Source organism: Melanotaenia boesemani, chromosome 23 (genome assembly GCF_017639745.1).
Source record: "Melanotaenia boesemani isolate fMelBoe1 chromosome 23, fMelBoe1.pri, whole genome shotgun sequence".
NCBI lineage: Eukaryota > Metazoa > Chordata > Actinopteri > Atheriniformes > Melanotaeniidae > Melanotaenia > Melanotaenia boesemani.
In genome coordinates this window covers 7,785,066-7,807,813 of record NC_055704.1, presented here as the reverse complement: position 1 = coordinate 7,807,813, position 22,748 = coordinate 7,785,066, and the positions used below count along the sequence as shown (strand labels likewise).

General features: G+C 40.0%; 1 protein-coding gene across 2 annotated transcripts; it reads left to right on the top strand.

Moving 5' to 3' along the window:
* The first annotated feature begins 509 nt into the window (after positions 1-509).
* LOC121634498 (CD9 antigen-like) lies at positions 510-22,528 on the top strand. 2 transcript variants are annotated; one of them, XM_041977174.1, is made up of 8 exons: positions 510-705; positions 14,260-14,362; positions 18,958-19,055; positions 19,299-19,373; positions 19,494-19,595; positions 19,683-19,772; positions 20,000-20,083; positions 21,856-22,528. In XM_041977174.1, exons 1-8 carry the CDS (start codon positions 637-639, stop codon positions 21,919-21,921), a joined length of 687 nt encoding a protein of 228 aa, XP_041833108.1. In that variant the 5' UTR covers positions 510-636; the 3' UTR covers positions 21,922-22,528. The 2 variants fall into 2 exon arrangements, with proteins under 2 accessions (XP_041833108.1, XP_041833109.1); XM_041977175.1 differs by lacking the exon at positions 510-705 and adding an exon at positions 9,516-9,796.
* Positions 22,529-22,748: the final 220 nt, after the last annotated feature.

The following is a 22,748-nucleotide window of genomic DNA, read 5'->3' as shown; positions in this document are numbered from 1 at the left end:
GCAGCTGCAAACAACAGCAGTGAGTTGACAGCTCACACTACTGCTTTTGTTCTGCAGAAGAAGAAAAATGGTCCTATTTCCCACACAGAGAGGAAGAATATAGGCTCATGACAAACACTAGCTTTCTTTGATGTTGACCTTTGCAGCTTAATGAAGGTTGATAATGAGATTTAAAGTTCAACATATAAGAATGTAATCAGCTGTGTATCGCTCAAAATAATGAATCTGAAAAAACTACGAGTAGCCAATGGAATCTTCCAGTTGCCATAGGTTAGTGATATATATATATATATATATATATATATATATATAGATAGATAGATAGATAGATAGATAGATAGATAGATAGATAGATAGATAGATAGATAGATAGATAAATATTAAATTATTTTACAATTTGAAGCAATAACGCTCTTAGCTAAACATCAGGAAGGAAGAATTCCGCTGCTCTCTGTGGGCTGAGCAAATGATGACGCAGCAGAGTCCTTCCGGAAGTGACCGAACGGAGCCGAGCAGAGCCGAAGTCACGGCGACAGGAGCAACGCCAAGAAGCTAAACTGTTAGAGAAAAATAGGTGGATATTTTACCGTTTATTAACTAGTAGACACGTTAAAAAATAAATAAAGACCAACAGTTATGGCGGCGCTAAGCAGCTGGGAATTGTGTGTCAAGTATGCACTCTTCTTGTTCAATTTCGTCCTCTGGGTGAGTGAAAATCCAAATATATTTGTGGTTTTGTTAGTAAAATACATTAGTAAAACATTTTAAGGGTATTTGATGGTGTAAAAAGTTATTATTTAAAATAAGGCTGTAATACCTTAGAAAACATTTTTTCGGACTATTAATGGCATAAAAAGTTATCATTTTAAACTATGTTATTTTAAACAGGTTATGCCAGCAGATGATTACTAATAAATCTTTGAAGAGCAAAGATGGTCCGAGGTCTTCCGTTTGTCAACAAAATAATAAAAAATCTTTAAATATTATGAAACAGTTTTCCTCAAAGGCAGTTTAGAAGGGGTTTGCATATTATAAAGCAATTCATGCAATCTGGAGAAGTTTCACTGCTAAAGGGACAGTGAGCAAGCCGAAGCTGCACAGCCATGCAGTGTAATCCCTCAGAGAGCACTGCATCAACAGCCAGTCAATAACTGATGTTCATCATTAACTATGTCAGCTGCAATAGATGTCCCCTTTCAGCTTGTCAGTATTGAGCTTTTACTTGTATGTGATGTGACGAATCAAAACAAACTACTAATAAATCATTTAGCTGATAGAAATTTGAGTGTGTTAATGTTGAGCAAATTGGACAGCTTTACTGCTTTGTATGTGTGGCATGCTTCACTTTTTTTGTCTTTTAGAAATGAGCTGAACACTGTCCCTTGTGGTTATTCTCCTTTGTTACTGTTGTCTTTTGCTACTTCCTGGTCAAATCCTGGGGTGTGAACTATGAAGCATGCTCACCTGAGCTGGTTCAAATTCGCCTGAACATGTAATACAGGAATAATTTCACCCTCATTTACATCATATGGGTAGCAAATAAACAAACAGTTTTTCATCTGCGGTTGCTGCTACAACCAATCAGTCAGCTCACTCACAGACTGATATAACAGACCTGATGAATCAGGTGGAAAATAAAACTTTAACCTTGGCTGATAATGTCCACTGTGCTAAAAACAGAAAATAGATAAACGGATGTTCACCAAGACTGCCTGAAAGGCAGACTGTTGGTTTGGCATTTAAGTGCCCTCAGCTTCACCTTCCACCTTGATTACCTGGGTAAACTTGTTTTAGGTTAGCTAAAACCTTGTTTAAAATAGTCAAAACTGTTGGAAAAGTGGAGAAATAAAGACAAGAAAAGATGAAGAGAATGTGCCATACAGAGATAAATGAATTCATGCTGCCAGGAAACAAGCTAAACAGCATGCTGGACGAGATAACTAACCCTGATGCACTACGCTCAAACACCAACGTATATTATCTTGGGGGTCATGGGTTGGGAACCACTATGTTAGAGTAATGTTGGGTTGTTAAAAGGAATATTCTTTAACCCACCATTATGGGGCTATTATTGTAGCAATATTATCTACAAATCCGTGTTGAAAGTCACAAATGCATACAGAGAGTCGTGTATCCGTATCTTAATTTGTGTGTGCACAGTTGGATTCGCAAATGTGTAAATAAATCCACAAATGTGTGATGAGATTTCTGTGTCTGTACAAGAATCTGCAAATGTGTAAAACAACTTGTGTGTAACCCGGTTTGCAAATGTGTAAAAAAATTCCACAAATCTGTATTTAAAGTTGCAAATGTGTAGACCAATCTGTAAATGCGTGCTAAGATCTGCACATGTGCAGACCGATCTGTATCCACAGAGAGACATGAATGCCTGGAGTATTTCAGCTACAAGACCCAGAAATACAGACAAATCGCTGGTTACGAGTCAAGCAGCTTCTGGATTGGCTCTCTCTACACACGTGGATTTTGCTACACTTGTTCCGTGAGAAATCCACAAATGCGTGTCAGGATTCGTATCCGTAACGCTTGGGTTTGCGTGCCCTGACCGCTGGCTCACAGGCTGCCTCACTCCGGCTGCCGTTGGTTCGCTTGCTCTGCTTCTACTGAGTGCGCGCGAGTTTCACCAGGGCAGGAAAGATGGCGGTGGCTGCTAATAGCGAGACGGAAGCTGAACTTAGCTTCCGATTCGCACAGCCTCCGATTCGCTAGTTAAGGGAAATTTTAAGGGACCCTTAAGTCAGAATGCAAGTGACTGTATTTCTCTATTAACCCTGCGTTTTACTGATACTCAGTGCCGTCAAACCTGTCTTAGATTATTCTACAGAGTCTCCACAATCTGAAAAACATAGTTTGTGATTTGTGAAACCTTTCTCTGATTTGTGAAAATGCAGTAAAGGCAGATTTCACTCATTTTTCTGCCGTTTTTATACACTATACCTGGTCCAGATGTTATAATATCACACTGTGTCAGGTCAAACCTGTCTTAGATTATTCTACAGAGCCTACAGAATCTGAAAAACATAGTTTCTGATTTGTGAAACCTTTCTCTGATTTGTGAAAATGCAATAAAGGCAGATTTCAGTCATTTTTCTGCCATTTTTACACACTATACCTGGTCCAGATGTTATAATATTACAGTGAGTCAGGTCAAACCTGTCTTACATTATTCTACAGAGCCTACTGAATCTGAAAAACATAGTTTCTGATTTGTGAAACCTTTCTCTGATTTGTGAAAATGCAATAAAGGCAGATTTCAGTAGGCTCTGTAGAATAATCTAGGACAGGTTTGACCTGACTCAGTGTGATATTATAACATCTGGACCAGGTCTTATGGGTAAAAACAGCAGAAAAATGAGTGAAATCTGCTAAGTTCAGCTTCCGTCTCGCTATTAGCAGCCACCGCCATCTTTCCTGCCCTGGTGAAACTCGCGCGCACTCAGTAGAAGCAGAGCAAGCGAACCAACGGCAGCCGGAGTGAGGCAGCCTGTGAGCCAGCGGTCAGGGCACGCAAACCCAAGCGTTACGGATACGAATCCTGACACGCATTTGTGGATTTCTCACGGAACAAGTGTAGCAAAATCCACGTGTGTAGAGAGAGCCAATCCAGAAGCTGCTTGACTCGTAACCAGCGATTTGTCTGTATTTCTGGGTCTTGTAGCTGAAATACTCCAGGCATTCATGTCTCTCTGTGGATACAGATCGGTCTGCACATGTGCAGATCTTAGCACGCATTTACAGATTGGTCTACACATTTGCAACTTTAAATACAGATTTGTGGAATTTTTTTACACATTTGCAAACCGGGTTACACACAAGTTGTTTTACACATTTGCAGATTCTTGTACAGACACAGAAATCTCATCACACATTTGTGGATTTATTTACACATTTGCGAATCCAACTGTGCACACACAAATTAAGATACGGATACACGACTCTCTGTATGCATTTGTGACTTTCAACACGGATTTGTAGATAATATTGCTACAATAATAGCCCCATACACCATGATCATTTTTAAACCCTAACAAAGTGAAGCTACTTGCTAGACCCAACCTGGAAGTGACTGAGTTTTGTTGTTTAAGTCACTCATTGGCCGTTTCTCAACACTGTCATTGTACTTGTGAAACATCATCAGTCAAGAACCAAGTACTGTCTAGTACGCATCAAGACAAATACCTGGATGTGTGCTCTGCCCATTTCATCGAGGATGAAATATGGGGTGAGTTGTGTGAACTTTTAGGGTAGCCTACTATCCCTGAATGCAATGAGGCACAAACAGAAAGATGGAGAAGGCCCATATCTTTTAAGTTCTGTTTTGAAATATTACTTTTTTGTACTTCTGAGTCGAACTTGTAAAATCCATACAAGAAAACACAAGTACTTGGTGTGCTTGGTTTTGATAAACAACCAGTGTGTGTGTTTCCATGCAAGCAATGAACATGATGGTTGTGTTGTAAAAAGAATGTATTTTAACCCTAATACATCCTCTACACAAACAGGAAGGGACTAAAGTATTTTTGGTAAAGATTTGTTCTGTTATTACCTGGATGTAAGTCAGAAGTTCCTGCATCCACATTTCCTCTGACCTCTCCTGGACTGTAAACACTTCACACCTGGTGAAGAAGGCCCGACAACGACTCTTCTTTCTCAGGAAGCTGAAGCAGACGGGACTCTCTTCTCAGCTGCTAGTGAACTTTTACAGAGCCACCATTGAGAGCAACCTGTGTCTCAGTGTAACAGTGTGGTATAGCAGCTGCACAGACCAGGACAAGAGGAACTTAGCCAGGGTGGTGAGGACAGCTCAGGGTATTGTGGACTGCCGTCTACCAGATCTGGACTTCGTCTACACCACTTTGCACCACCAATGCATTGTTTGTACCGCTTCCATCAGGTAGCGGTACAATGCATTAAAACCATGGAAATAAAACCACCACAAAAATGAATTTCACTTAGATGGACTTGTACCCACAGCACATGATGGGATGAAAGATTTTTAGTGTTTGTTTGCCTGCTTAAGAAAAGTTTACTTCCTCCCTGATGGCATGAAGCAAAACTCTAAGGGGCCATCCCCATGGTGCCAAATTGCAGTACAACCGCAAAAGTATTTTAGCAATCCACCCTTTCATTCCCACGAAGCCAGGGATTAACCTCCATGAAACCGATCATGTCTGTAACCAGGTACTGAGGTGGATAGGTCGGAGACCTCTACCGTCTGTGGTACTGTGAGGACAGCGTAGCCGCACCACTAGAGGATATGACGTCAGTGTGATGAACATGCGGCAAACACAACAGCAACAATGAATCAGTTTTTTTGCTTTGTAGTCCAGCGTTACTCGAAGAAGAAGCTCGCCTTCTTCATCCATCCAAACAAATGTTTCTCTTTTGCCTCGCACTGAATCCTCAGCCATCTTCTCTTCTCTTCTTCCATGTGAACTTCCTGCAACACGCAGTGAGCCTTAGCGCCCCCCACAGCCTTGTAGTGTGTACTACAGCAGTTTCGTGGGGATGGGGAAGACTTTCTCCCAGTTTTCACCAACATTTTCACACCTGAACCGGCTTTGGCACCGTGTGGACATAGTGTCAGAAACAACTTCTTCCCCAGAGCTGTGAAAGCAATAACCCCCCTGTAGTTCAACACTTACCCACCCTCCCAACAGACACACACACACCAATACACATTGAAGATTCACACCTTCTCAGACACACACACACAGAGACCTCCATCCTTGCTTTCGGATGCATTTTATCCTTCCTGTAAATATTATTGTCTGCTGCAAATTCTCTCATTTTTTGTAAATATAGAGGTGTTTTTATGTCCTTTATATCTTTATTATTTACTTATGTGTGCCCGTTATATTATAAAGACACTTGAGAATGACTTCATTTCTCATGTGGAAACACTTATGTCACTTTGTGAGGTCATACTTTATCAGAGGCTTGAGCAAACCTCATATGGCTGTATTAATTGAAAGACTTGAGTTAAAAACTTTTGTGCATAAAAACGTGATCCTGAAGGTTAGTATGGAAAATCTCGACATACAAGCCCAGCTCAGTTTATAGGAAGAAGATGCCAGCATCTTTATCTAAACTGTTGGCCAACAAGTTGAAGCTTTTTGATTGATTTCTGTACACGATGACTTTATGACGGGATGTTTGTCGGGCTGCACTAGTACAGAAAAATTCTAGCAAGGAACATTAAAGAGCCCATTGTTTCATTGAAGCTCAGCCTTTTGTTTTGGCTTCAAATGCAGAAGGAGAGCTTAAAGCGGTTTGATGGATCCTTCCTCACTTGCATGAATGATTCAGCTCATTGCCCTGCAGCTAGATAGACAGAGCAGAGGTTATAGGTTAAAACTCTGGAGAAACGTCTCTATAAACACATCCTCTGCTGCTCCACAGGGTATTAAACTCTTTTACATATTAAACAGTCGATGTACTCTTTAATCTCATGCCTAAAATTAAAAATATCCACATTTTTATCTTTTAAAAATGAGGAGAAATACTTAATTAGGAGCTAATTAATATTTTCTGGCTTTAGTTTAAAAGACTTTTGTGTTTTCAGACCTCCTGTTGCCTCTAAATGATTGCTACTAGATTAATCTCGTTGTCATGACTCACTAAATGACACTTTGTCACAGAGGGCGTTTTCAAACAGAAGCAGAGAGGAGAAATGAGCAGTAAAAGACAGGCAGAGAGAGACGGTGCAGGCTCCAGCAGTTCGGAAACAAAGCTGGTTTTGTTGGTTTCACTGGGTCCACTGGGAATGGAGAGCAGCTCCAGTTACCCCAGCCAACAGCAGTGAGCCTCATCCTGGAAGGTGTGTGTGAATACACCTGTGCAACAGCCTGAATGTTGAAATAATTTTACGTTTACCTGCGCCATAGCAGGTAGAAACAGAAAGATGAGGCTAAAAGATTCATGCCACCACTCTATCAGGCTCAGAAATTGATGTTACTGTTTCTTTTTCTGGAAAGATCTTTTCCCTTATTTTCAGGATGTTTCAGGGACATGGTCCATTATTTCTGATCCTCGGGCTGTATTTTACCCACATTTATCTAGAATGATGCTGACTGCTGTTGTAGAAAAATTACCAAGAGTCTGGAACGAGTAAAAGTACACACTGCTTGGTAAAGAAGTGAGATGTGTTACTTGATTTAATTAGTTTTCAAAATGATGGCAACACATTATGAATCCCTGTTCAGCCCTGCTAACCTCTGTCACTGGGAAATATTTTTTAATCATGGAATAGCTTAATTAACATAAAAATATCTTTTTTAAATATAATTTTTAAATGACTCTTCACGACCTATTTATGTACCTTTCTAGAGAAGATTTATATTTTTTTAACAAATTACGGTGCAATTGTCGTGATCTTTTACGTGTGACTTATTTCTTCATATTTAAGTGGTCTTTTTTAATAAAGTCATTTAATTCCTCAGCCAAACAAAACAGTCAATACAACATAAATGAAACTTGAGTGAAAATGATTTAACCAGAGTTTTCAACACATAACAAACAACTTAGCAAAGAACAAGTTTTAAGTTGGGTCTTATTCTGTTTGTTACTGGCAGCATGTCCCGAAGACACAGTTTGTTCCAAATTCATCTCTGAAAAACAGCAAAGATCAGACAGTTCGACGGAAAATAGGATTTTAGGTGATTCCCAAAGAGATAAGATCCTTTATTGATCCCAGGGTGGAGAAATTTCACTGATGTTAGCAAGAGCTGTTAGCTGAGAACTTGACAGATCTCAGCATGGTGGCAGAAATTAGACAAGTGGAGGACAGACTAAGATTAAGGACTGAAAGTCTACAGGGAGAAAACAACATAAGTCACATGACACAAGAACTAGACTGAAAATCAGTGGCAACATGTCTGATGGAAGAATGAATCCTTCCAAGATCCCAGACCTCAACATCATTGAAGCAGTGTGGGATTATCTTAGCAAAGAACAGGAAAAATGTGCATGTGGCAGCACAGCAGCTCCAGTACCATCAGCACCACAGACAGTCGGCCTGATGACCTCACCACGTTTTACACCCACTTTAAGACCTCCGCCCCCACACGCAGAGAGGATGCTCTCAGACATCTGTACAACAACGCCCCCCTCTCCTTCACCCGTCATCTCAGGTAAACAAAGCTCTGAGGAGGATCAACCCCCACAAAGCAGCAGGGCCAGACAGCATCCCTGGACGAGCCCTCAGAGCATGTGTCAACGAGCTGACAGACATTCTCACCTCTATATTCAACCTCTCCCTCAAGCAGAGAACTGTTCCATCTTACTTTAAGATTACTACCATTGTTCCTCTCTGGTGTCATGGTGTGTGGAAAACAACCTCACCCTCAACACGGACAAGACCAAGGATATGATAGTAGACATGAGGAAGCAAAGGAACCCTCACCAGCTACTGCTTATCCACGAGCTGGAAGTGGAGAGGGTGCACAGCTTTAAATATCTGTGGGTCCACATCAGCGAGGACCTCACCTGGACACTCAACATCACACAGCTGGTGAAGAGAGCTCAGCAGCGGCTGTGTGGTGTTGAGGAGGCTGAGGAAGTTCGACATGTCACCAAAGTTCCTCAGAAACTTCTACAGGACATCCAGACTCAGAAACTCTTTCTTTCCCACGGCCACCAGACTCCTTAACAGGTGATAACAGCCGGAGTCTGAAAAAAACAACCTGTACCTGCACACTGACTTTTTTGTACATAGATTATTTACTCCATTTTTTTATCTTTATCTTGATCTTTTATCTAGTTTTTTTTAAGTTTTTTTTTTATTTTATTTTATAATCTTTTCTGGCATTCAGGGTGGACGGCAAAGTAAGAATTTCATTGTTCAGGGAAACTTGTTTCCTTACTGTGCAAATGACAATAAACTCTTTGAATCTTGAATCTTTGAAAAAGGCAGAAACATCTGTGAACCCTGGAGAACAAGACTTCTTGAAGAAATGACAAAAAGTTTGTCTGAAAGGGATCAGACTATGTTGAAGATTTAAAACCAAATATTCACTTTCAAGTCTGTCAGAATTGGCCAAACTTTTTTTTTGTCCTATATGATTTTTTAAGTATTATTTCCAATTTTATTCAACTTAAAACCCATTCCCAGAACTGTACATACAAATATTACTCTGATATTATTATTAGACATTTCTTTCTTCAATAAAAATTTTAAAGCCAATCAAAAATTACTAATAAAAAGAAGTGTTGCCCCCAGTTAGATTAATAATTAAGTAATTCAGTGTCCATCATCTTCAATCAAATCACAAGTCTGCATTGGGAATGAACATGGTAAGAATTATAAAATGACACTTTAGCTGTGTAATGTGTTTCAGGCTAACACGTTAAGGTTGCTTAGGATCTAGAACAGTGTTTTTTTTTACAGTGTTTGGTCTCTGTTCAGGTATTTCAGACCTGATTCAGTTAACTCTTTTCACCTGGTGCTCAGATTTGAACTCTTCAGGTTTTCTGTGGTGTGTACACTGAAGCTAACAGACACTACACCCCCAACCTATCTTGCATTCTCGGCTTTTTCTGCTCCTCTCTCCACCCCCTCCACTTCCTACCAATACCCAGGTGAGCCACCGCGTGGGTGTGGTTCACACACACAAAGAAAAAAATCCTGCAGCCATTCTGTCCTATTCTTCTCCTCATTGAGTCAAAGTAGGACACAGACATTTTCTCCTGAACAAGGTCTAAAAATCTGAAGCTGGGAGCCATGGCGGGAATGCAGTGCATCAAATATCTGGTCTTTGCCTTCAACTTCCTGATCTGGGTACGTAGAGTCACCTGGAAAATGCTGTGTGTGGTTGATGTTTGGATTCTGACACTGAGCTGCTGTTGAAGTGGTTTTTGGTTAGTTGAAGAAAAGTGACTGAACGCCTCAGTTTGCTTCTGATTGCTGTTCAGCTGCCTGTGTGTGTGTGTGTGTGTGTGTGTGTGTGTGTGTGTGTGTGTGTGTGTGTGTGTGTGTGTGTGTGTGTGTGTGTGTGTGTGTGTGTGTGTGTGTTTATGTGTTCTGGCTTTAACAAGCAGAAATTTAGCAACAGGTGAGTAACTGAGTAAGAAAAATGTCTGCTGTGAGATAAAATGCTGCTTCTTCCAGCCTCATCTAATCTCACAAGTATTTAAATCCTAATCTTTGTTTCATTTTAAATCTTTATCTTTTAATGTGTAATCAGTTAACTCTTGACAGGAGTTTTAGTCAAAACAAACTAGTGAAAAATTCTTCTTACATGCTGCTTAATTAAAATATTCTAATTTACTTTAATTCTTAAGTTTCCTAAGAGGTGTGTCCTAGTTGAGTTTTAAAAAGAATGAATCCCAGCTGTCATCCATCACTGATGACAAACACTTGTTGGTTATTTTCCTGCTTTATATCTAAATAAATTAAAATTTTTTAAGTAGAGTGCTGCCCTTCAGACAAAAGTAAAGGCTTAACTTTCATCCCTCTAATTGTTAAACTGGACTAGTCTTAAATGAAGGTCATGATGGTTGAGGGGAAAATCCTTAATCCTGAATAAACAACGTTGAGCAGCATCTCTCATTCAACTGTGTTTCTGACCCTTTTTTGTCATTGTGTGGGTTTAAAAGGTGATAATAATAGTTTTTGTAATAGTTTTTGTGTTGTACTGAAAACAATCCACGTTGCTTTCTGTACAAAGATAGATGACATTAAAGAACCCCTGTTCTTCCTTGGAAGTAGATTTCTGGTGTAGAACAGGATTTTTATGCCTTGTGAAACTGTGGTCTGGTAGGAAACTCTGAACCGGACAAACCAATACTAACAGCAGATAAGTGGCTATGAATTTGCATGTAATCTTCAGGGATCTGTTTATTTCGCCCCTTTTGCATGTTTAAGTTAACAACGTGGAGCTTTGTTTTAGTTTGTTTCTTTTTAAGCAGCAGCACGGTACGTGTTGGGTGTTTCTATCAGATTAGGAAACATTTTGGACTCCGTCCAGCTGATAGAGGGGAAACTCATCCTGAGATCCACATGGTGTGCTGATGTCAGGGAGACTGGGGTGATGTGGACTTGTGTTCCCTCAGCAGCTGAATCCGCAGCCCGACTCCTGATCGTCTGAACCTTTTACAGCAGGTCATGACCTCTGCTGTCTTTCCCACACTTTACTGTCCATGTATGTAGCAGCTACTCGCTGCTATAATTACCCGTTTAAATCAGTGTTTACAATCAGCGGCTCTAGGTTTAATCACTGTTTTGACCAGACTGCAGAGTCGGATCTAATGACAACACCATGTGGAGAACCAGAAGCTGCTTCCAAAAATGTCAACATTAGATTTTAATGTTCACCTTTTCCTCCACACAAACACCTACATTAATAGTAGGACATTAATGCCATTCTCTATTCAGTATTAAGCCACACGGTCATCTGCTTACTGGGTATATGATTAATGTAGTGCTGGTAACAAAAACTTAAACTAAATGAGCCACTTGACTGGGTCAGAAGTATTTGTTTGGATTGTTGCGTGTTTAAATGTGCATGAACAGACACTGTTGCTGACCTCACTCCCTTTTTGTTTGGAAGCATCAGCATAATTTAATAAACTCGTTTTGTAAAGGAGAGGTGCAATGAAAAACAGGGTTTTTTTGTTTTGTTTGTTTTTTTTTTTAAATTCCTTATCATTGCACGTTCCTGAAGCTAAAACATCCAGCAGTTACAGCTGCATCACTCAATGCCACAAGCAGGAATTAGTTGTACAGACCTGACATTTATTTGGTTTGTTGAGAAATGTCAGACATATTTGTCATAATGAATCATAATTGCTTAAAACCTAAACAATGTAGTCCTGGGCTGACTAAACACTACCTTCGAGGACTTTTTAAGATGTGTGTGAGCCTCAGTGATTCCATAGCATGGTGCTGACAGATTGCAGGTGTGGTGGTGAGTTTTTTTTGAGTATGTTGACTCATGAAACCTCCTGTTCACCTTAGGAAATGTTGGGGAATTGCTGCCAGGAATCAGTGGAGTGGGGCCTATTATGTCATTTTAAAAGGGAGTAGAGGTAGGAGGGCGTGTTGAGCCTGAAGTGAGTTCAGCTTCAGAGTTGATGCTTTGAATCTGCTGGATAACCATGATAACTGAAACTGAAAACATACCCTGCTCTTGATGAGGTTAAGTTGGATGTAAGGATACTTTTTTTTTTTCCTTTCTTCCTGATGATGCAGCAAAATGAAGCAGAATCTCTGACACTGGAGTAAAATGCATGTTTATACTGATGTTGCAGCATCACAATACGATGAATTCCTACTGACTGAACATTTAGCCACTTTTGCTTTGTTTCTTTGTACACCTGGATGATATCAAATTATATTATTTCCTCTGAAAAGCTGTTGGTGTGTATTTCTCTCAGCTAGGCCCCTTGTTTCCCTCCATTTGTTCGCAACAAGGTAAACTTCAGTGTTTAACTTCTCAGTGACCCACTTGGAAGTTTTTGTCTATCAAAAAGGCAAGTAGTATTAAACTAGGGGTGGGCTTATTAAGTAGTCTGGCTGTTTATAAAATCCTCTTGATGGTGAGCTAGATGGAGACTCAGTCTGAAGCTAAAATGGCAACACTGGGTTTTATACTGACAGCAGAGAAATTGCATCTTGTTTACAACCTGTCATCAGTCAGCTGAGGAGAAAAGAAGGAATGTAGATGAACAACATTTTGGACCTGACAAACAAATGCTTCACTTCGTCGTGGTTTTGTGGTTTGAAAACATGTCTGCTCTGTCATCTGCATTAAGACCTGCTTTCCTTTTAAAGTGAGCTTTTCATATAAAGTCCAGCTTTACAATTGTTCTTGTAACGTTCATGTGTTGCACCATGAATCCTGTCGGACAGGATTTGGTTTAGATTCTGTAGATCTCTTCAGACTATCAGCAGTATCATTGTATTAGATGCAAACTCTTGCTAATTTAGTTGGATCCATCAACATTTAAATCACATCTTCATGGTCGTTTATAAACATTTTTTTTTAATAGTTCATTTCATGACTTTTTGTACTAAAATAAATTCCAGTCACCAGACCAGGCGCCAACACAGATCCTTTGTTCTGGAGTGGGCAGGGCAGGAACGACTTCCTGGGTTGTGTTTTGTTGGTCTCGCTTCAGTGGGATCCTGTGACTGGAGGGGCATGAATCCTGGAGTTTGGGGCACTCCCTGTTACACAACAGCAGCTGACGTCAGGGTCACGCTGAAGGACGTTGGGGAAATTATTTAGTCTGCAACAAAGAGCTGGTGTAAACGGTGATTCAGGGTTGCCATGGAGATTGAGTCATTAGGTGGTTTGTTGCTGTGAAAACACACATAATTATTGTTTTTGTCTATAAATGACTCTGTATCTGGGATTCACGTATTCTGCATCAAGATCCATGAATTCACTGTGTGTTTTTTTTTTTTTTTTTTTTTGCTGTGTTGACCACTGTTCAGGTTTCCTGGGTGTGTTGGGCTTTCAGTGTTAAAGAACCAGTTCAACCTCATTCTCCAACTATTAGCTCATGAGTCAACAGATTCTACTATCCTGTTAAGGAGAGTAGTTTATTTCACCATCAGCTGACCCCTGGCTTTAACTCATCCTGACTGAAAGTCAGATATTTATATAAGGTATAAGTCAGATATTTGGGTTTTCTGTTTAGTTACTGAGTGTTTTTGAACCATGCAAAAGTCTTGATCCGCTATTTATGCTGCATTTCTATTAATTCTTGCATCTTTCAGTGGGTCTTTGTACACACTTTGTTTTCTTGGTGATTTTTTTTATAAATAAATGAAGTGGCTGAAGGGTTTTGAATAATACATCTATGTTACTGTCAGAGCTGCAGGTTTATTTGCGCTCAAGTTTGTACCCTTTTTGTTAAAACTTTGACTGGAGACTATGGTATATTTAAGTCTGAACAGTAAGCCCACCAGCCGCTACATCAAGCTGAATCAGTTATTGGTTTTTAGTTCATTTTGGGTTTATTTTTGACTACATGGATTTCAGAAATGCACCTGTGAGCTGTTTTAGACCTTCATTACACTCAGCTGAGCGGCTGTTAAATAGTGTAAAGATGTCTGCTGTGGTAACAACATCAGATCATGTATGTGCAGTGCTGATGGGATGTTGGCAAACATTACATTTATGTCTGAGCAACACCTGTTACAATAACAAATTTATGCAGGTCTGTTAACCTCTAACAGGATGTAAACCGGTTATATTAAGCATTAACCAGCATGATCATTCTGTCTTGTTGCAGCTGGCAGGTACTGCTGTGCTGGCTGTCGCACTATGGATGCGTTTTGACAACAGGACCAAAGGACTGTTTGAAGGAGAGGGCTCACCCTCAATCTTCTTCACTGGTAAGATTTCCACAGTTACACCAATGCCCCCTGTCTTACACGCCCCAGGGCTTTTAAATATAATGTTATGTAATACATCCCACAACTAGTTGAAACTTTTTTTTTACATTTATTTAAATTTATGACTTTTAATGATCTTGCAGGACAATTTGTCCACAGGCTCACACATTTTCTAAATGCTTTAATTAAATTTTTCCATCTTTTACTGTTTTTACAAGAACACATTTTTTCTACCTAAATGCTCATCAAATGTTAAAAGTTGCAACAAGACATGATGAGTGTACTTTTTTTACTAGGTTTTTTTTTTTTTATCAAGATCACATTTTGACAGATTGAAGTAAACAGGAAATGGTTTCATGCACTTTATGAGGCTGTTGGAAGTTTTCACTCAAACCAACAGTTAGCTTCATTATTTACTATGAAAGCACACACCAGTCTCACGTCATTTGTCCAGTTTTCCTCCACCCTCCTGTCAGCGGAAAAAAAAAATCAAGCTTTTCAAAATATGTCGTCTTGATTCCTGAAATCCACATGAAGGAGAGACTGGAGGCAGCGGGAGGAGCTGGTGGAATACGCAGCATCCATGATGTCTAAAGGATTATGCATCGATCCCAATTGTGACAATGCTTTAATTCACTTTTGATTCCATTTTAATGCTTGTTTCAGTAAAATAATGAGACGCTGCAGGGAAAAAAAAACCCTGCAGACTCTAAGAAACGTTATCTCAGCAAGCCTCCAACATGTATGTTGTTTCTACAAGTTCATGTTTCTGCTTTGAAAGCTTTCCATTTTCATAATTCTACTGTATATTAACTAGCTTTTTTTTTTATATAAACTTTGTAAAGTTGCAGAATGACAAAAAAAAAAACTTAAAACAGTTTAAACTTTCCTGCTCAGTGGCTCAAAGTTCACTGGTAAAAAATGTCCCAATAAACCAGCATCTACCTTCAGATTATTACTGTAAGTGAAGTTTATTTATGTCCTTCACAGACAGTTATCACAAATTTTATAAATACATAAAACAGAAACATTCAAGTCTACCTAAAGGCTTGTTGGAATAAAAATGTCTAAGAATATCTGAATGTTACTGCTTGGAAAGATCAGGCTCCTCGAGTCCTCAGTAGATACTGGTACAATAATCAGGATTTTTCCTATGATTGTTGGGACTATTTAAAGTCCAGATTTTTTTTCCTGCTTTGTTGTCTCAGTGACATAGTCTGGAAACTGTGCTGTTCATGTCTGTTTTGGTCGTGATGCCGACAGTAAAACCAACCTGATGAGAGAATCAGGGCGTACAGAGGGCAGACGAGGCCAGCGCTGGTCCACTGCGAGGTGACTCGTGGGGGCTCCGCAGAGCCCTTCACACACAGCCGTCATTCTTCGCTGCTGCACAGACGCATCTTTGTTTCCTGACTTTTGAGTTCTCTGAGGAACTGCCACAGAAAGACACTCCCCTCCCATCTCTTTGTGTTTTGCCTCCACCAAACTGATAAGTGGCGTGGGCAGCAATGTGCAGAAATGACAAACATCTTAAAAACAACGGAGGAGGAGGAATATCTGTGTTGCTGGGGACATCAGCACTATGGTTACAGTAGTTTTATTTTACTCTTTCTAATACAAAGACTTCATCACAGGAGGAAAAGATCAAATCATGGCCGCTCATTGAAATGACTTTTTGTTTGAAATTCCTCATTTTGACTTGTTGACACACTGCAGAATGATGGAGTACGTTCAGCTGAATTATTCCTGTAATAGAAGCTGAGCTGACATGAGCACACAGCTGTGACACGATAAACAAATAAGTAATGTAAATTTATGTTCTGTCAGGCAGACAAACATGGAGGCAAATTTTTAGGTCATTATCTGAGGTGTTTTAATGCATCTGTGTACACAATCAGACAAGCTGAGATTCTGCTCCTTGTGGACGTGATCTGGATTCAGAACAACTGACGGGGAAGTCTTCTGGACTTGACCAAGTTAATGAAACTAGCATCATGTTGCATTGTTACGCTCTAGATCACGGGTATCAAATGGCATCACTATCCTGCAGGTTTTTGTTGTTTCCCTGCTGCAACGCACCTGACTGAAATCCAATAGATCCCAACAGTTACTTGTCAGCGTCTTCACCATGACTCATTGAGGCACAGGTGTTTAGTGCAATATGAAGGACACATGAGGTAGATTACTAAAGCACATGAGGTGGACTTATCAAGTTCTTGTCAACCATTTGTTCAGGGTTCTTACTGCTATCGGGTAGAAGCTGTCCCTGAACTGGTTTGTCCTTGTAGTGATTGATCTGTACCACCTGCCTTATAGTAACGGATCAAACGTGGTGACCATGGTGAGAGGAGTCCTGGATTATTTTGCCTATCTTCCAGAGGCAGCAAGATTGGTGTAGTTCTTCCAGTGCGAGGAGAGGGCAGCAGATCTTTTGGGCTTTGTTTATGACCCTTGGCAGTGACATCCTCTGAGCCACCATGCAGCTGGTGTACCACACACATGGAGTACACCAAGGTGCTCTCAGTAGTGCATCTGTAGAAGGATACCAGCAGCCTCTGGGTGATGTTATTCTTCCTGACCATCCTCAGGAAGAATAATAGACCATTCTACTGAATTGGGTCAAATTCAGTATGAATTTCATCCAGGTTTCATCCAGCAGAAAAGTGAAGGAGCAAGCTTCAGATGAGGCATTTCCAGCATCAGTTTCTTATGCAAATTCAACATTGTGTCAGAGTGGAACCTCCTTTTGTTTCTTCTGTGTAAATTTTGTAATTGTTTAATTTTTTCCTGATGATGCTAGACTGTTGTCATCTCGGCTTAAGAACATTTTGACTGTGTCCAGTGTTTTTAGTATCCTTCCTACGATAGGTGAACCTGTCATTTTGGTTGTCTGCAGTCTTGTCAAACAGTTTGTGGGAGGATACCATGGCCATGGAAACAAGTCTCTTTTTTTCTGAGTAATCTGGCTGAGACAGCACTTCGAGGTGTATGTTTCTTCTTATATCTTGGGGACTTCTTACAACAAAAAGAAGGGTCTCGAAAAACTGGGGCACTGCACTGTTAAAGAGCGACTGTGCAACAGAGACAATGAACTTCTGGCGGTTAGCATGAGACCATATTATCTGCCACGGGAGTTCATGTTATTGTAATAGCAGTGAAATGCTAATGCAGACATAGTCTCTGACAACCTGTTCACAATCACCAGCATCTGTTCTGCCAACATACACACAGTACGTCATCTGTCGCCCCAGAGACAATAAAATACCGGACTTGTTTTATGCCAACACCGAGGAGGCATATTCTGCATTCCCCGTCCCTCCTCTAGGGAGAGCTGATCACCATATTATACTTCTCCAGCCTCTGTATAACCCTGTTGTACACAGGCAGGCTGTGGTCCCGCATGAGGTGAGGAAGTGGACAGCTGAGTGCGAGGAGGCTCTTGGGGACTGTTTCAACACTACTCTGTGGATAGAGGTCTGGACCCACATGGGATCTGAAGCCTGAAAACAATCTCAGGCTTCAAAAGGCCCCACTCACAGGCTGAGGGGGACCTGATTTGGGTCAACAATCTGCATTTCAATAGGTTTGATCAAGCACCCATTCCACCCCCTCCATGCAGCTGCATTCAACCACCTTGACTCCTAGACAACCCTCCACAGCCCTTCACACCTCTGGCTCATTCTGCCATCAAAGCACTCCACATCTCCTTGGACTCAGCTCCCCCCCAGCACAGAGCCCCCCTGCTCACCCCTCTCCTTTACAGCAGCCCAGGTGAGAAAGGAGCTGAGGAGGATCAAGGCACAAAAGCTGCTGGACCAGACTGCATCAGCTCCAGGATCCTGATATTCCTATCCACTAAGTATTGTTTTTGGCAGGACCTTCTCTAACAGTAGCTGGCTGGTGGTAGACAGGGTTTATACTTCAGTTATGCAGGGGCAGGTCTAGAAATGTTCTGATGGGGGGGCCAGGCAGAGATAATTTAGAACAACATATAGAAGTACATTACATGCTGCATTTACTGACCATTGGACATTGATATTTACCCAAAGGAAGGTCATTTAACACTAAATATTTGCAGCATTGGCTCGTTCTGTTGATACAGTAAAAGACGGGTAAGTTTCAGGCATAGTGGTGATTAATCGTGATTAATTTGTAAGCTGTGATTAATCTGAATTGATTTTAATGTGACAGCGCTTATTTATATAAATGTTAATGCACATATTTATATATTGTACATACTTACCCAGTCGGACCATATACTGTACATATTATTTGTGTGTGTGTTCTTTTTTTATATCACCTGGGTGCTTCTACTTACTGCACCTGCACTGTTGCAACAAAGCCATTTCCCCACTGAAGGACTAAAGGTTTTTCTTATATTTGAGTTCTGCTTTACAATTGGCCCCAAATGTCATTTTATGTAATACGACAATAAAGGTCTATATGTCAAAGTCCTTGTACGGTATAAGATAGTTTTTATCAAAAAATCCAAGCATTCATTTTATTATAAGATTTAAAAATGTAATGTAATTTTGTTCTGAATTTTTTTCTTTTTAAAAGTTTTGTTTTTCAGCAGTGTGTTTGTGTTGCTGTAGGTGTGTACATCCTGATTGCTGCAGGAGCCCTCATGATGGTCGTGGGATTCCTGGGATGCTGTGGAGCCATCAAAGAGTCTCCGTGCATGCTGGGACTGGTAAGCCTTCCTTCTTTCAACCTCTCTGTTTGGATTTCAGTTGGACCAAACACCAAAGTAGAAAACCAGAGACTGAACAGCTGCAGCTTTTCTATTTGCCCTTTTTAGACTCAAACCTCGACTTTTAAAACAAAAATCCCACTTACACTATCAGCAGAAATTTAGATGCACACTGACTGAATTCTTGCAGCCGTTCATACCTGATGGGCAGTTTAAAAGTGACCCTCTCATTTCCTGGTTTAGTTCTTCCTCTTCCTGCTCCTCATCTTCGCTGCGGAAGTTGCTGCAGGGATCTGGGGACTCTCCAACAGGGAAACGGTATGGCACACACATTCAGTATAAATTTGACATTGCTAATCAACACGACCTGGTTTTTAAATTAGCAGTTGTTTTTTTTTCTTTTTTTTTGTGTGTGTGTGTGTGTGTGTGTGCCTCTAGGTGGTGGAGGATATCACAGAGTTTTACAAGCAGACTTATGCCAACTATCAGGACACCAAACAGGATGCGCTGAAGGAGACTCTCCGCCTCATCCACTTTGGCGTGAGAACTTGAACCTGAAAACTTGTTTGATTCTTTAAAAAAAAAAAAAAAAAGGCTTTTATCTGAACCAGGATTTCCTCTCTGCAGCTGGACTGCTGTGGTCCTACAGGGACAGTGATTGACAGTGTCAAAGACATCTGTCCCAAGCAGACTGGGCTGGAGCTCCTTGTCACCACGGTAACGCAACATAGCAACACATAGCAACACATAGCACAGATGCTTCAAAATCCAATCATTTTTGTCTTTTTACTTGTGTAAAAAATAAGTATCTATACATGTCTAGTATTTTCCATTTATGCCCCTGATGAAAACAAACTATATAAAAAAGTTTTCTTTTTGTAGTTCAGGGGAAAAAACAAAGAGCCAAATTTGTAAGTAAAAACTCATTTCTTTTGCAATGACAGAGCTGCCCAGCCGCCATTGACGAGATGTTTAATAGCAGGCTACACATCATCGGTGGAGTTGGCATCGGCATCGGAGTCATCATGGTAAGAGGAGTTAGAAACTTAACATGCTGAAAGGAACTTAAAGGGGGAAATTCACATTTTAAAAAAAATCTTATCTGAGCAACAAACAGACACAGATAGGTAGAAGTTTCTGGTTAATTTTTCTACAACACCTGCATGACCAGAAAAGAGCCAGGGTTTGATTTTTACTGAAGCTTGGGATGTTTTGGTGTGGCTCTTGAAGACCTGTTTGACAAACCAGGAAGTAAATGATCAAAAATTGCTGAAAGATGAGGTGTTCTGTCAAAAAAACTGTCCCTGAGCTTTTTGTTAATTTCCAACCTGCAGCTGTTACTTAATACAAGCTTCCTTCCCTGAGGAAATGTATGAAACAGGATTTATTCTCCTCTCAGTCATGGACCAGGATCAGTGACGCTTGTCTAATGAAATATTTCAACAGTAAGAACAGTTAATTGGACACTTTTTAAAAAAAAAAAAAAGTTGTCCACTCAACCAGGGTGATTCCATTTCTATAGAAACACTTAGGAACTCATAACAGTATGGCTCTGAATTTGCTTTACTGGCGACATGTAAAATGCTAAACTTTGACAGATTTTCTTAGTGATGCGCCCCCCCATCACCAGATAATTCAGCATCCATCTTGCATCCCGTCTCTTCTCTGAGCTCTCTCCAGTAAAAGTCGGTTGGATGTTGACTCTTGGCAAACATGGCATAAAGCAGCTCAAATGGGATGCAGCACCCTGAAAGCAAAAGTTGTAAAGTGCAGTTCTCAGTCTCGGGACGTTGTTGGGCAACAATGTTTTCAGAAATGCACATAATAAATGTCACTATCAAAACAAGTCAAATGCTTTTCTTCTTTTTTTTAATAAAGGTCAGAAAATGACATAGTTCTACTTGAGTTGAGCTTTGGTTACAGCTCATCTTTAACTGGATACTGTTCTAAGTATGTCCAACTCTGCTTCGGTCTGTGGTGACATGATCCCTGTCAGCTTGTTAATACTGGGGTTTTATCAGCAAACTGCAATCACATCCATTCTCTGTTATTCTGTTAATTGCTGCTGCTTCTTTTTCTTGTTACTTTTGAGTCTGAGCCCGGATCAGCGACTGTATAGCATTCACAAAATACCAAAGCTGTTTTTTGGTGAATTCATTCAGGAGAAACAGGCTAATAAACTTAATACAATTGGGAGCTTCTACTGACTAACGAATTAGATTTAATACAGTTTCAGTCAGACTGACATGTTGTAAAGCTGCAGTTTTAGTTTGGAAAACAACATTTTTCCATCTTCTTCTGATGTCATAAATGTACTCCCTTTTGAGACTTGCAGGAAATTTACTGTGGCTGCAGAATTTTCATCTTTTTAGCTTCTGTTTCTGCTTTCAGTTAAAAGAACAGCGTTGTCTGGTTCTCCCACATTTGTCAACAAAAACTCAGATTAATGCAGTTTAAAGGGAGAAACACACTAAAGCTAAATCACTTCAGTAGATAAGTACAGATGTTCAGCTCAGTTTGTATGAAAATTGCCTCATTTTAAACCATTCTGTCTTAATGCAACACATGCATGCTCTTAGCATGTCAATGTCTTTATGATATAAGGACAATTATTTCTTTGATTTTCTCAAGCTTATCAAAAATGTAAAAAGTAGATTTAGTGTCTCAAATGATGTTCAGTCCGCACTTCTGAATTCTTTAAGCTGCTGAAGGCTGTAAAAATGTATAAGTTGCATGAAATATTTCAAATGCATGAGTAAATGCCTGATTTGGTTGTTCCTGCCTCTTTGTGTGTCTGCAGATCTTTGGGATGATCTTCAGCATGATGCTGTGCTGTGCCATCAACAGGTCCAGGAACTTTGTGTAAACTGGCACCAAAATAAAACCCTCCATCTTTAACTCGCATGTCCTCACTTCTACAACCTGCTGCTTTAGAGTAAAAAAAACCAGTTTACCAGGAACGTCAGCTTGAACCCATACATGATGGCCACATTGACCGGTGACTGTGTGGAGACGCATCCTAACGTTTTCACTCCGGGGGCAGGAGGGGGCTGTAGGGAGGGAGGTTCTTTCTGCTCAATGTAAAATGACCAGGACTTTTTTTTTTTTGTTTTAAGAATCAAATTAAATCTTTTTCATCGCGACAGAAGCGAGTAGACTGTCAGCAGGAACATTTAGGACTCTGCTGCCCTCTAGTGGACGCTCCTGCATTTTGTCCTTTTTGATGTGTTTTTTGTTAGTCTGGATATTCACCACGGTTCTGGTTACGCAAGATGCACTAAAAATTTATGAGCTATACTTTAACTGTTAATTAGCAGCTAATTGAATGTTTTATTTTCCGGCTGCTTGTTAGAGGCTTTGATTTTTATGAAGCAGAACTGTGGAGTTTTATGCAAATGTTTTGATGAATGGAGTTCAAATGTCTTTAAGATGCCAAATAAATGACTAATAAACTTAGATTTTTGTTGAATTGAGCATTTTGTTAAGTTTCTTTATGGTGATCAATCAGTCCCGTTTGCTCATAATATAATACGTTTTTTTTTTTATTCTTCCAGAAAAATTTTAGAAAATCAGTCTTTCATACTTTATGCAATCTGTTTATAAATTTAATTAAAATGATGTCTAAGGTTCTTATTTTATTTTCTCATTTTAATTTCCCCAGTCCCTCATATTTTGGCCCTGAAGGTGACACAT

What these genes read in the sequence shown, in the direction of transcription:
- LOC121634498 (XM_041977174.1), top strand. Translation starts at nt 637, where the DNA reads ATGGCGGCGCTAAGCAGCTGGGAATTGTGTGTCAAGTATGCACTCTTC. An exon ending in TGTTCAATTTCGTCCTCTGG is followed by an intron (nt 706 to 14,259) that starts GTGAGTGAAAAT and finishes GTCTTGTTGCAG; the next exon opens with CTGGCAGGTACTGCTGTGCT. An exon ending in TCCGCCTCATCCACTTTGGC is followed by an intron (nt 19,596 to 19,682) that starts GTGAGAACTTGA and finishes TCCTCTCTGCAG; the next exon opens with CTGGACTGCTGTGGTCCTAC.